The following is a 13,168-nucleotide window of genomic DNA, read 5'->3' on the forward strand; positions in this document are numbered from 1 at the left end:
GCCTAGGCATGCTTCCACCACAAGCCACTATGAAATTTTGCCTTCAAGTTTTTTCAAATTAATTCGGAGCAGATTCATGAAGTGGGTCGCCACAATGAATTCAAGGCACAATCATAATGCTTATAAAAAAAGATTTTAAAACTCAAGGTTCAAAGTATTGATATATCGGCCAGTATCGATACTCTTTTGTTGTTTTCTTTTATTTCTTTTTCGAATCTGGTTCAGAGGGGCCAGTCTACGCCCTGAACCACTTGTCGACCCAAAACACCCCCTGGAGGGGTGTATCGGGAAGGCTCCGATATGATACATATCGATACTTTGAACCCTGTTAAAACTTTAGTTTTCTTTTAAAAATATCTTTTACTAAGATGATGAATGAGCAACATTAACAAATGTGGGGCCCACCTAGCCCCTATCCACTACGCATAAAAAAAATAGAACAAAAATAAAAAAGATGCAAATTTTCAAAAGGCGCATGCCTAGGCTGAAGCGCAAGGCACACCAAGTGCACACATTCTAAAAGTGTTGCGTATGGGAGCTAGGCGAGGTGCATACCATAAAATGTGCCCTGCCCAGGCGCACCTTTTAAATCACTGCTTGAAATCTACTTAGAGCATTAGCACATTACAAGAGGTACTATTTTTTTAAAGATAAATAAAGAAAAAAATTATTAAGAGATAAGAAAGAAAGAAATACAAACGGTGATAAGAAATCACCACAAATAGAACAAAAGACAAAACCCGCCCTAACAAACCTCAACCACACCACTCCCATCCCAAAAAAAACTAAATTGAACAACAAACCAACCCAACACTTGTCGCCCAACTCTCCATCTAGAGACCTAACCTTACATACCACCCAGACTTAATTTCTAACCCAAAAAAGAACATTTTTTTATCAATAACAAAGATTTCATTAACCAAACAGAATAATTAAATACAAAGGAGAGGAGATAAACTTTCTTAACTCCCCCAGCAAAGGCAAGAGCCCTCAAAGTGAAAAAACCAAAATTACAATTGATCCCAAAATAAAGATTCCCTAATCACCCCTTGTTTTGCTAACCCATCTACAAATGAATTAGCATATCTCTTCACCAGTTGTACTTTATTTCCATGCCTTAGCCAACCACCTGAACTTTTTCCATTCATTGGTGCAGTTCCATAACCCGACCTTGTCTTCTCTCAACCACCCTATTACCACCTCCGAGTCCCCTTCAATTACAAGCCTCCTAATATTCATTTCCTTAGCCCTTTGAACACCTTCCAGAGCCACAAATATCTCAACCCTAAGAGTCACCTGCTCCAATCAAGCTTGAGAACATGGCTGAAACAATTCCATCTCATCCCTAAATACACCCCCAATGCCTGAATGCCCAGGGTTCCCTCTACTACTGCCATCGAAGTTCAACTTTGCAAAACCAATGGGGGAGGGATCCAAGACTAATAAAGACGCGTTTTCACCTGAGCAGAACTAGCAATCTCTTTCCACTTCCTCAGCAGATCATCCACTGTAAAGTCTATGAATAACTCCAAGGACTTCTACCAATGCACCGCCCTGAAGTGAATCAAGTCAACTGCAGCATTAGCAACCTCTTGCTTTTTATTTACAATTCTTAGTCTTCTTGACCCTCTTGTTGATTCCAACCCCAAATATACCCCCTTCCAGTCTAGCGAACACCTTCAAAACTAGCATGGATCTGTTGAATTTTTTATGCCCAGATGTAAATCAGTCCTCTAAAACTTATGTAAACTTGGAAAAATTAGAGAGAAAAGAGGAAGAAAAGAAGAGAACAGAAGTACAAGAGAAAGAAGATGGAGAAAAGAGGAGGGAGAAGAAGAAGAGTTCGAATATCCCTTCCCTCCCTTCTCTAATCCTTACACTAAACTTCAATCTTAACATAATTACAAGTATGCCCTTAAGTGGGCGGCCAGCTAGGCAGTAACATAAAGAGAACTAGCAAAAAAGAAATAACAGACCCATTAAGATAGGCCCATTAGCTAACAGATAAATAAAGCATACTACAAAAAAAGATACTAGGGACCATTCAACACAATCTCTTTACAGTCCCCCTCAAGCTGAGCATAGATGTCAATCATGCCCAACTTGCTTATATAGTGTGTCAGCTTCCCTCTCGGAATTCCCTTGGTCAAAATATCAGATAGTTGCTCTTCTGAGGTGATGAATGGCAAATGAACTTCTCTTGAGGAAACTCTTTCCCGTATAAAATGTCTATCAACCTCAATGTGCTTAATTCTATCATGTTGAACAGGATTATGTGCAATATTGATAGTTGCTTGGTTGTCACAGTACAGCATCATTGGCTTGTCATAGTCAACCCCCAATTCTTCTAAAAGGAATCGTAGCCACAGTAATTCTGACACACCATGTGCCATAGCCCTATATTCTGCTTCAGTAGAGGAACCTTTCCTTGGAGTACCTTTCAAGTAATACAGAACTCTTTCTACAACAACTAAATGAGTATCTCTAGGAGAATGCATAAATTGACTAATAACACTCACTGCATAGGAAATGTCTGGCCGAGTCATGCAAAGATATAACAACTTCCCAAGCAGTCTCTGAAACACTCTCCTATCAAATAAAAGTTCACCATCTGTAGCAAAAAGCTTATGATTAGGATCAATAGGAGTGGAGGCTGAGGCTGGTTTAGCACCAAGTTTACCAGTCTTAGCAAGGAGGTCAAGGACATATTTGCATTGAGAAATGAAGATACCATCCTTAGATCTAGCAACTTCAATCCCCAAAAAATATCAGAGATCTCCTAAATCCTTAATCTGAATTTAGAGTTAAGAAATCTTTTGAGTTTACTGACTTCTTGGGTGTCATTACTCGTGACCACAATATCATCAACATAAACTATCAAAAAGGTCATCAGAGAGCCATTTCTTTTCAAGAACAGGGTATGATCAGATTGAGTTTGTGTATAACTAAATGAGACAAGAGCAGCCCTGAACCTCTCAAACCAAGCCCAAGAAGACTATTTGAGACCGTAAATGGATTTCTACAGTTTGCACCTTCCCCTGCATTTCCTTTCCATACCTCTTCATGTAGATCTCCATTCGAGAAGGCATTTTTAACATCAAACTGGTGGAAAGGCCAATCAAAAGAAGCAGCCAAAGATAACAAAACCTGGACTGAGGCCATCTTAACCACAAGAGCAAATATCTCAAGATAGTCAATACCATACATCTGAGTGTAGCCTTTAGCAACTAGTCTAGCCTTAAACCTCTCAATAAAGCCATCAGAGTGAATATTAATGGCAAATACCCATTTACAACCCATTGGATCCTTCCCTTCAGGCAAGTTAACAATATCCCAGGTATGGTTCTTATGCAAAGCATCCGGTTCAGCCATCATAGCATCCCTTCATTCAAGTTTAGATAAGGCTTCTGGTACAGACCTGGGTATCACATGGGAAGAAACAAAAGCAAGAAAAGAGTAGTAGGTAGGAGATAGAAAGCTATAAGACAGGTGTTTGGAGATACAATGGGCTATACACTTCCACTTGCCCTTGCGGAGAGCAATAGGAAGATCAAGGTCTGGGAAAGAAGTAGATGGGTCAGAGGAAGGCTGACCTGTGACCTCAGTAGTGATGGGAGGAGCAAGAGGCTCTTTTGTAGGAGTGGAAACAACTGGTCCATGTCTGAATCTGTGCCTTTGGTACTACCGTTGAAGAACAGGATGAAGAGGAATTATAGGAGGATGAGGTGGAGGAGGAGGAGGAGGAGGAGGAACAGGAATATTGGAGGTAGGCCCAGTGGGAGAAGTGGACACCTCATGAGATGACTCAAAATGAATAGGAAGAGGAACTGTTGGAGACAGAAAAGAGTTCCTCAGATTTCTCCCCCTTAAGAGGAATACTAAAGAAAGGAGTAGACTTAGCAAATGTGACATCCCAAGATACAAAGTGAGTAACATTAACTAGATCAAAACAGCAGTATCCCTTCTATGTGGGGGCATATCCCAGAAAAACACATTTACAAGCCTTAGGTTCAAGGTTGTGCCTTTGATGGCTGTGAACATGCACATAGCAAGTGCACCCAAAAACACAGAGAGGAAGAGATAAGAGATCATCATCCAGAAAGAGAAGGCTAAAGGGGGTTTTGAAACCAAGAACCCGGGAAGGCATACAATTAATCAAAAATGTAGCAGTAAGGATAGCATCTCCCCAAAATTTTATAGGAACATGGGATGCAAAAAGGAGGGATCTAGCAACTTCAACCACATGTCGGTTCTTCCTTTCCGCCACTCCATTCTGTTGTGGAGTGTAAGAACAAGAACTTCGATGAATAACCCCAAAAGTTTCAAGATAGGCTAAGAGGGTTTTCTCAAAATACTCCTTAGCATTACCAGAACGGAATATTTTGATCCGGGTGTTAAACTGGGTAAGAATGAGTTTATGAAATTTTTGCACAATAGTTGGTACTTCATCCCTAGATTTCATGAGATAAATCAAAGTGTAACAAGAAAAGTAATCATCAATAAAAAGGATAAAGTACCTGTAAGCCCCCATAGTAGGCAAATGATATGGCACCCACACATCAGAGTGAACAATATGGAAAGGAGAAATAGATATTTTATTGCTTACTGAATAAGATTGTCTACAATGCTTTGCCAGTTCACACGACTCACAATGAAGACTTGATAAAGACACTTTATTGAACATATCTGAAAATAAATGACTCAAAGCAAAAAAAGACAAATGACCAAACCGAAAGTGACATAACATAACTTTGTCAATAGACTTTGACAAGACTTACTCCAAGGCAACTCCATGAGGTGGTCCAAGAGCACTATCAGGTGTTTCCGGTAAGTATATTTTGTTTGCCTCATGGCCACTCCTAATCATCCTCTAAGATTGTAGGTACTAAAAAACACAATGAGTGGGAAAGAAGGTTATGCCACAGCTCATGGATTTAGTCAAGCTACTAACAGATAAAAGATTTGTATTAAGTTTAGGGACATGAAGGACAGAGGATAAATAAAGGGTATCAGCAAGGGATATTTTCTCTTTACCAGAGAGAAGGTGGTATGAATAGAAACGGTTAGACAAGCTGGTCATATGGTCTGATGCACCAAAATCAATGACCCAAGGAATTTTATGATTACCTGAAACTAAAGCATGGTTTGTAGAAGTACGAATACCTGAGTGAGCAAATGCTGATAATGATGATGTATTACCTGAAGAGTGAGATGTAGAAACAGTAGCCTCCAAGTGATTTAACAGCCTTCCATACTTTTCAAATTCTGCCTTCATTAGCTGCCTTAGGCTTTCCTGTCTGACTGCCCTTCTTAAAGTTGTTATTATTCTTAAACCAATCAAGAAGAAGATCAGGATGAAGCTTCCAACAAGTGTCCTTTGTATGCCTCGGTTTCTTGCAATATTCACATACCTGCTCCTTCTCAGTTGGACCCTTCGGCTTTATTCCAGCATGTGCAAAATGTTCCATAGGTGGACTCTGTAACTGAACCTGCCACCTACTCTCCTCACTACTCACCATAGCATATACCTACGAAAGAGTAACCTCATCTTTCGCCAGAATATTCTGCCTAATGATGTCAAACTCAGGGTTGAGTCCAATAACAAATTCAAAAACCCTATTTCTTTCCACCAACTTCCTAAACATTTCTGAATCATTCTTAGTCTCCCAAGCAACTGTCTCCATAACATCAATTTCCTGCCATAAGGATTTCAGTATAGAATGGTAGATTGCCACACTCTTCTCCCCTTGCCTTAGGTTCTTCACATCATTTTTCAGCTTGTAGACTCTAGCCACATTCAACTTTTATGAATAAGTTTCAGTAACATTGTCCCAGATCTCCTTGGTAGAGGACATCTAGAAATAGTGTTGACTTATATGAGACTGCTTAGAGTTGACCAACCATCCTATGATAGTATAGTTCTCCTGCATCCATTTCACAAATTCAGGGTCTATCTCTTCGAGATTCACTTTACTGCCTATGACATACCCTAATTTTCCTCTACTACAGACATAAATCCTTATAGATTGTGCCCAAGCAAGATAATTTGTCCCATCTAGCTTGATTGTGGTCACACTAGTCAAAACGGAATCTACCAAGCCAAGCCCAAAAACCAACACCTACTTGAACTCACTTCCGTATTGCTCCATTAATCAAACGAAAATCAAAAAACAAGAAATTTGATCTTTATAAATTTATTAAAGTCAAACCAGTACCTAGATGCTTGAAAACTAGGGTTTCACTGCATCCGGCTATTGGGGAGAAAGAGAGAAGATGCAGTCGCTCCTACCAGAGCTTCCCAATCTCTTCCAAACCTGAACCGCCCTCTTTTAGAAGTCAAAAGACACCTCCCAAGCATAGAGTGCCACACCCAAAGCTTCACTTTTACTTGTAACCTCGAAAATCTCTAATCGGCTAGGGTTTTGGGCAGAAACAGTACAACACCACTTCTTGGCAATATTCGGCCAGATTTAAACTCTCCAAACCCTCTACCAACTAGGCAAAAGATCCTCCGAACTATAGAGAACCTATCTCTCCATATACTCTCTTAATCGAAGGTTGTATGGGAAAAGAGAAAGAAGAAAAGAAGGAAGAAAGAAACCTACTCTGATACCAAGATTTAAATCAGTCCTCTAAAACTCTCCAAACCCTCTACCAACTAGGCAAAAGATCCTCCGAACTATAGAGAACCTATCTCTCCATATACTCTCTTAATCGAAGGTTGTATGGGAAAAGAGAAAGAAGAAAAGAAGGAAGAAAGAAACCTGCTCTGATACCATGATTTAAATCAGTCCTCTAAAACTTATGTAAACTTGGAAAAATTAGAGAGAAAAGAGGAAGAAAATAAGAGAACAGAAGTACAAGAGAAAGAAGATGGAGAAAAGAGGAAGAAGAAGAAGAAGAGTTCGAATATCCCTTTCATCCCTTCTCTAGTCCTTTTACTAAACTTCAATCTTAACATAATTACAAGTATGACCTTAAGTGGGCGGCCAGCTAGGCAATAGCATAAAGATAACTAGCAAAAAATAAATAACAGACCCATTAAGATAGGCCCATTAGCTAACAGATAAATAAAACATACTACAAGAAAAGATACTATGGCCCATTCGGCCCAGCCTCTTTACATGCCCAAATATTTTAATTGCATTAGGATGACCCTCACCAATCTTTCCATCTCCGTTCACCCTTTCAAGCTCCAAGACTGCATTCTTCTCAAACACTTTCTTCGTTGTCACACTACCTCCTGTATATTCCAAGATTTTACTCCTTTCTGCAAACTATCATCCTTCCCCTGGTAGAAGGAGCCTCGAAAGTTGTTATGTCCATCAAGGTTTTAAAAACCGACCCAGAAACGGAACCATTCTAGCCACCAGTTTCTGGGTCAGCGGTTCAACCGTCCAAGTCAAACGGTTCGGATAGTTTGAATATTTAACTGTGATATGTCATCTTACCCATTAAATTGGAATATTAGGGTAAGATGCATATAAATATAAGAGAAAATAAAGAAGGAAGAGGAGGGCTTGAAGCTACAGTGGCGACGACGACGATGACTTATAGAGGCGACAGCAACGGCGACAACAATGGCGGCAATTGTGGTAGCGATGGTGAAAAACTGAAGTAGATCTGAGATTTCTCAGTCTTAGATCTCACTCTCTCGCAGATCTGTCATCTAGAGTCTAAACCTCTCTCCCAAATCTCTCTCACTATCTCACACATCTCTCTCAGTAGATCTCAGATCTGAGAGATCTTCTTCCCTTTTCATTTTGTTGTGACAAGTTAATAAACCGCAAACCGTTCTCCAGGTCGAACGGTTCAACGATCAAATCGTCCAGGTCAACAGTTCATTGACTAATTCAACGATTTTTTACCAGAGACCAGGTTTGGGGTAAAACGAAACTGGTCGCCTGAACGGTTTCCGATTCGAACGGTCCGACCATCCAGGTCAACGATGATTCGAAAACATTGATGTCCATCTTACCGACCTTCAAAGATTTACTTGGGTCCCCTTCCACTTCCAAGAAAGCTTTCCTAGAAAAATCCTCTCCACCCAAGAAGAATAATCCCATCATTTTACCTACCCCCACCTCTTTGCTGATCATCGTTTCCAAATCGTTCATTCTTCCAACTTCATAAATCTCATCAAGCACGACCTCATCATCCTCATCCTTTTCCATTTCTAAACCATCCTCTAGAGGAATCATTCTATATTTTCTCCTCTAATAGATCCTTGTTTCATTTATTTCAAACTCTTCATTTCCTTCCCTTTCCTCCACATCTTTATCAAGGCCATTATTATCCAATTCCTCTACCGAGCTATCCTCCACATCACTTGCAGCATTCCTTCAAATTTTCTCATCCGCTTCTCCTCCCTCATCTTCCAACCCCCCCATATTTTCCTCCCTTTCATCAACAAAAGCTGATCCGAACCCTTGCCTAAAACCTTGAACCAACTGTTGTAGGACCTTACCATCATGAGAAAGTCATGGCACACCAAGTCCATCCACTTCATCCTTTTCAATCACTTTCTTCTCCGCTCTCTGAGAACCAACATTCAACTTCCTGTTTGCACCATTTACATCATCTCCCCCACGAGCAAATGTAGAGGAATATGATATATCCTCAATGGTAATATTCATCTCCCTTCCCAAGCTAATCATGTGCTCACTTAACATCTCATATGCCTCCTCAATAATCACTGAACCATTATCCTTAGGCCTCGTCTCTTTATCCAACCCATCGATTTTGGGCTTCTCAGAAACAAGCCCATCCTAACAACATGTCTTATTACCTCCCACGTAACCCCTATAAATGTCACACCCAATAGCTTGCTCCAAACCCTCATCCCAATTTGACCCGTTAACCCAATCCATCCCTTCCTCCTGCGACCTCTTAAACTTCTCAACCAAAAACACAGGCTCTATCATCACTAAATGGCACCACTAATATTGAAGAAGGTTAAATTTATTCACTATTTCATCCACAATCAATTTCTTTTTTATCAATAACAAAGGATTTCATTAATTAGAGAAAAGGGAATATATCAATAATTGATTTCCAATCAACAATCTTTTTGTCGGCAATTAGTACAAATCTTCTCTCCCACATGTCTTTCTCCACTTCCATTTGCAACTTTTGCGATTTTAATGAGCGTGATACTGTCAAGTTTGGTCTCTGTTCTGCCTCTTCCCTTTAACTCAAATGCTCCCCACTATTTACCATATTGGCCTCTATCTCCGACCTCTCCTCTTTCTCTGGTGTTTTCTTTTGTTCAGTTGTCTTCTCCGTCAACACTAGGTATTCCTGTAACTTTTCTGTGAACATTCTCCATCCTGCCTTCTTGTTTCCTTCTGGTATACACACCCTCTCTCTCTTTTGTTCGCCAAAAAATTATGATACCACTATTTACCAACCTTTTCTATTGTTTCTTAGCTCAACTGTGAAGCTCTTCCTCTCCATTTCAGGTGGCTCTTCCATCCATTCTCTTTTTCTGCATAGACTGCTCCATCGACAAAACCTTTCACCCATACTGCTGCATCTCTGAGGAGGAAAATAGTGGTTTTTTTCTCTACCCTGACCTTCAAGTATATCTGTCCATAGTTTCTGCAATCTTCAAACACAAACTTCTTTGCTTCGAATTCTAGCTCTCTTCTTCATCTCACGGATAGCATGAAATTCTGATACCCCTTCTCCATTTAGATGATTACTTCAACATGCCCATATCAGATGAGTGCTTCTTTTGCGACCTTCGAGTGGTGGTATCCTGCAAAGTGCCAAGTTTTGGCACAGCATTCAAGTCAGCAGAGCTAGACCTATTACTTCTGAGGCATCCAGATAACATTGGACAAAAGTGTAATTAGTCCTTAACTAGGTTGTCCAGAACACTACACAACTTAGGGAATCCAGGTGTTCAATGCCTCAATTCCCTTCCACTCTTTTTGGATAACAAAGAGAAGCCCCTTCTCTTATTTTCTCTCAGCTGGTTAGCACGCCCCTGTAAAACAGAGAATTCTTTTCTTTCTTGTACAAATAAACGGCGGTTATGCAATGTCTACTTATATTTTTATTAGCATATACATGATTCTACTTCCTTTCTAGATCTATAATTACCCTAAAAGATGCTGACTACACACTTCCTGCAATCTTTTGCATACATATTTGAGAAAAAAAATAAAGGGACCATAAGGGTACAGCTATTATATAATAATACAACATTAGGAATTTGATTTTATACAGACTTCCATTTTTTGTGATATTTTTCTATTACCTTTTTAACTATTGAAGTTTAATATAGTTTTTTCATTCTAAATCTTTTCTAGAGATGGGTTAGAAGCTCTTTGATTTCATCTTTTGTTTATGCCTCAAGTAACATTTCTTCAAAGCTTTCACTTTGAGTGGTATCGAGACATGCTTTATGTAGAGGACTGGAGATAATGTAATATACCAGCATACAGACAATGAAACAACACAAATGATATATTAATGAATAAATGACTGATATAATGTTGCCTTTAAGTTATGTTTTCTGGTTCTCCCATAAAAACATATAAAGCCTCACATGCAAAGCAGATAAGGTTTCTGCTCTAATATTAATACACTATATAATGCATGTGGGTATGAATAACAGTGTTCTTGTGTCCAGATTTCATGGCTTTGTCATTTCCAACACTCTATGTTCATGTCGATATAAGAAATCTGTGTTCAACACCTACAGACCATAAATTCTATCCCATTTAATAGACTAGTTTCAATCCTTGCACTAGGGTCAGATGTTAAACTCTCAAGGAATCCTTCACAAGTTGGCACGAAAAGCTGAGGATGACGTTGCAAAGACAATTTTTAAACAGTCCATCTATACCTGACGAACCTGGGTTACCAAGATGTTTCGGTTCCTCTTTTTGAACAAGTACTCAAGTAACTTCCTTCTTGGCAACCCAACTATCCAAGAAAATTTTCAAAGCCACGCGCTTCAATCAATTCGATCCACTTGTATATCTACAGATTAAGTAATTAACAATTAAAAAGGAAGCAGTCACGCATGACTTAATAATGCATTAATAGGTAATGATAACAATACCTACTTCCAAAATAAATTACGCAAGAAAAAGAAAAACAAATTGAATAGGCAATTTTAATTCGTTCGCAAAAAATGTACCAGAAAATGGAAAAATCTAAAACGAAGGACGAGAAAAAACAAACCCTAATTCCCTCCAATAGAGGAAATGAAACAATCCTCGGATCTTTATTAATTAAGAAGAAAACATACAACGATGATGTCTCGGTCGCACCAAGGCATCTGATCTCCACCACTGAAAAAAGTTCCAATGGATTCAAAGAACTTCCCGATCGTTGCCTCCATGTCTACTGCCGCGATACAAATCCTACGAAGGAGGTCAGCGTCCCAGACTCACAGTTTAGTTTTTTCACCGTTTTATAGGTTTTGGATTTTTTGACAAGGTGAAACGTGCGACAAGAAGTTTTAAGGGGAAAGTTACTGATAAGCGCTCTTTTTAAATTTTTATTTACAATTAACCCCTCGACAATGGGAATGGGATTACAAAAAGGGTGTAAACGGCATTCGAAAATTTGAGTTCGTCTTCGAGATTGACAAAATCGAATTCAGATTATTCGAATGTAATTGATGGTCTTAATCGAATTGAATTCAAATAGGAATCCATTCGATTCAATAAATACTCGATAATATATATTATACATATATACCGATATTAGTGATGCAATTATGTTCATATTAAATAAATATATTAATATATTATTTTGTTGGAATACAATGAATGATGATTTTTGAAAATTCTCTTTTATAATACTATTTTAGTTATAAAGAATTGAATGAAGAAAGACGTTATGATGATTTTTCGGTCAAATAAAATAATATTTTAATACTTGTTATATTTTAATAATAAAACAATTAAACAGATACAAATGCTATGATGATTTTTGGAACAAATAAAGTAATATTTTAATACTTTTTTAAGTTTTTATCAAAAGACTTATATCTCATTAATTATTTTGTATTTTTCATTTCAGTGACTTTTAATTTACTATTCATCTTTCCTCTTCTTCTCGTACTATGCAACATTTCTTCTTCATAGCTTCTCTTGTTGTTTTGGTCCATTGCAACTCGTAAGTTTTAATGTTAATCTCTATTTCTTCATTCTTTTTTTACATATAATTATTTTTTATTCTTTGTTTTTTAGTAACTTTCTCTCTCTCCCTCTCTTCCTCTCTCCCTATCTCTTGCTCTCTTTCCTTCTTGATGTTGTAGAGCATATGAACATGGAGGACAATCTTTCCATTGCGTACTACACTATGGCGACTTTTGTTGCAGCGACATCAAATAGATAGCTATGGTTCAAAAAAGTTTTAATTTGTTTTTTTTTTTGTTTTCTGAAAATTAGTTGTCAGAGAATGAAAAAAAAAACTTGAAATTAGGTTTCTTCTTCCTCCCATGGTGAAGGGGTTGGTGTTAAAATTGCATTTTGAATTCGAATCAAAATCAAATACTTGATTATTTAGACGATTCAAATTCGATGTATTGCTTAACGAAATCGTCGAATATCAAATTGAACTCAAATATTCATCCATTTAATCGGTTTCAAATTTGAACCAAACCTGATTCAATTCAAATTCGCTACGTTTACACCCCTACATACGAATTTGGGGAGGGTTTCACTTCACCAAACCTTTGAACCTCAAAGGTTAAATTCTAGACCTCAAGGATTCATATAAAAATAAAAAAAAAAAAGGTATCGATACGGTACTCTCGATACGCCACAACTGGATAAGCACTGCAAGATTCATGTGTGTTGGCACGATATCCATGCCTAGTTTGACAAAACTATATATTGACTACTTTTGGATTGATTGTCATCTTTAATAAAAGTATAAAGAAATTTGTATTATGAAAACTGAAATAAATAATTTAAGATTTAACTTTTTCAAAAAAATAATAATAACTAAAAATTATAAAAATAATATATTTCATCTACCTTAGATGATTTATATATTTTATTTTACACATAATTATATGTTAAAAATGAAAACATAGTTATTATTTGAAAAAATAGAGTTATTATATAAAAAATATTTTTTTCCAACAAAATTAATGAAACACAGAAAATTATAATTATAAAATACTGAAATGAATAATTTA

The 13,168-nt window shown here is 37.7% G+C and overlaps 1 protein-coding gene across 1 annotated transcript in view; it reads right to left on the reverse strand.

Annotated features, from left to right (window-relative positions):
* LOC148871987 (mitochondrial fission 1 protein A-like) overlaps positions 1-11,463 on the reverse strand; it is a 34,381-nt gene extending 22,918 nt beyond the window's left edge. The window contains exon 1 of the mRNA XM_088971115.1: positions 11,264-11,463. Coding sequence (XP_088827241.1) covers positions 11,264-11,356 — 93 coding nt within the window. The 5' untranslated portion in view covers positions 11,357-11,463. The remainder of the gene's footprint in view (positions 1-11,263) is intronic.
* Positions 11,464-13,168: the final 1,705 nt, after the last annotated feature.

Source organism: Nelumbo lutea, chromosome 2 (genome assembly GCF_056320005.1).
Source record: "Nelumbo lutea isolate HS-2025 chromosome 2, American lotus-T2T, whole genome shotgun sequence".
NCBI classification, from domain to species: domain Eukaryota; kingdom Viridiplantae; phylum Streptophyta; class Magnoliopsida; order Proteales; family Nelumbonaceae; genus Nelumbo; species Nelumbo lutea.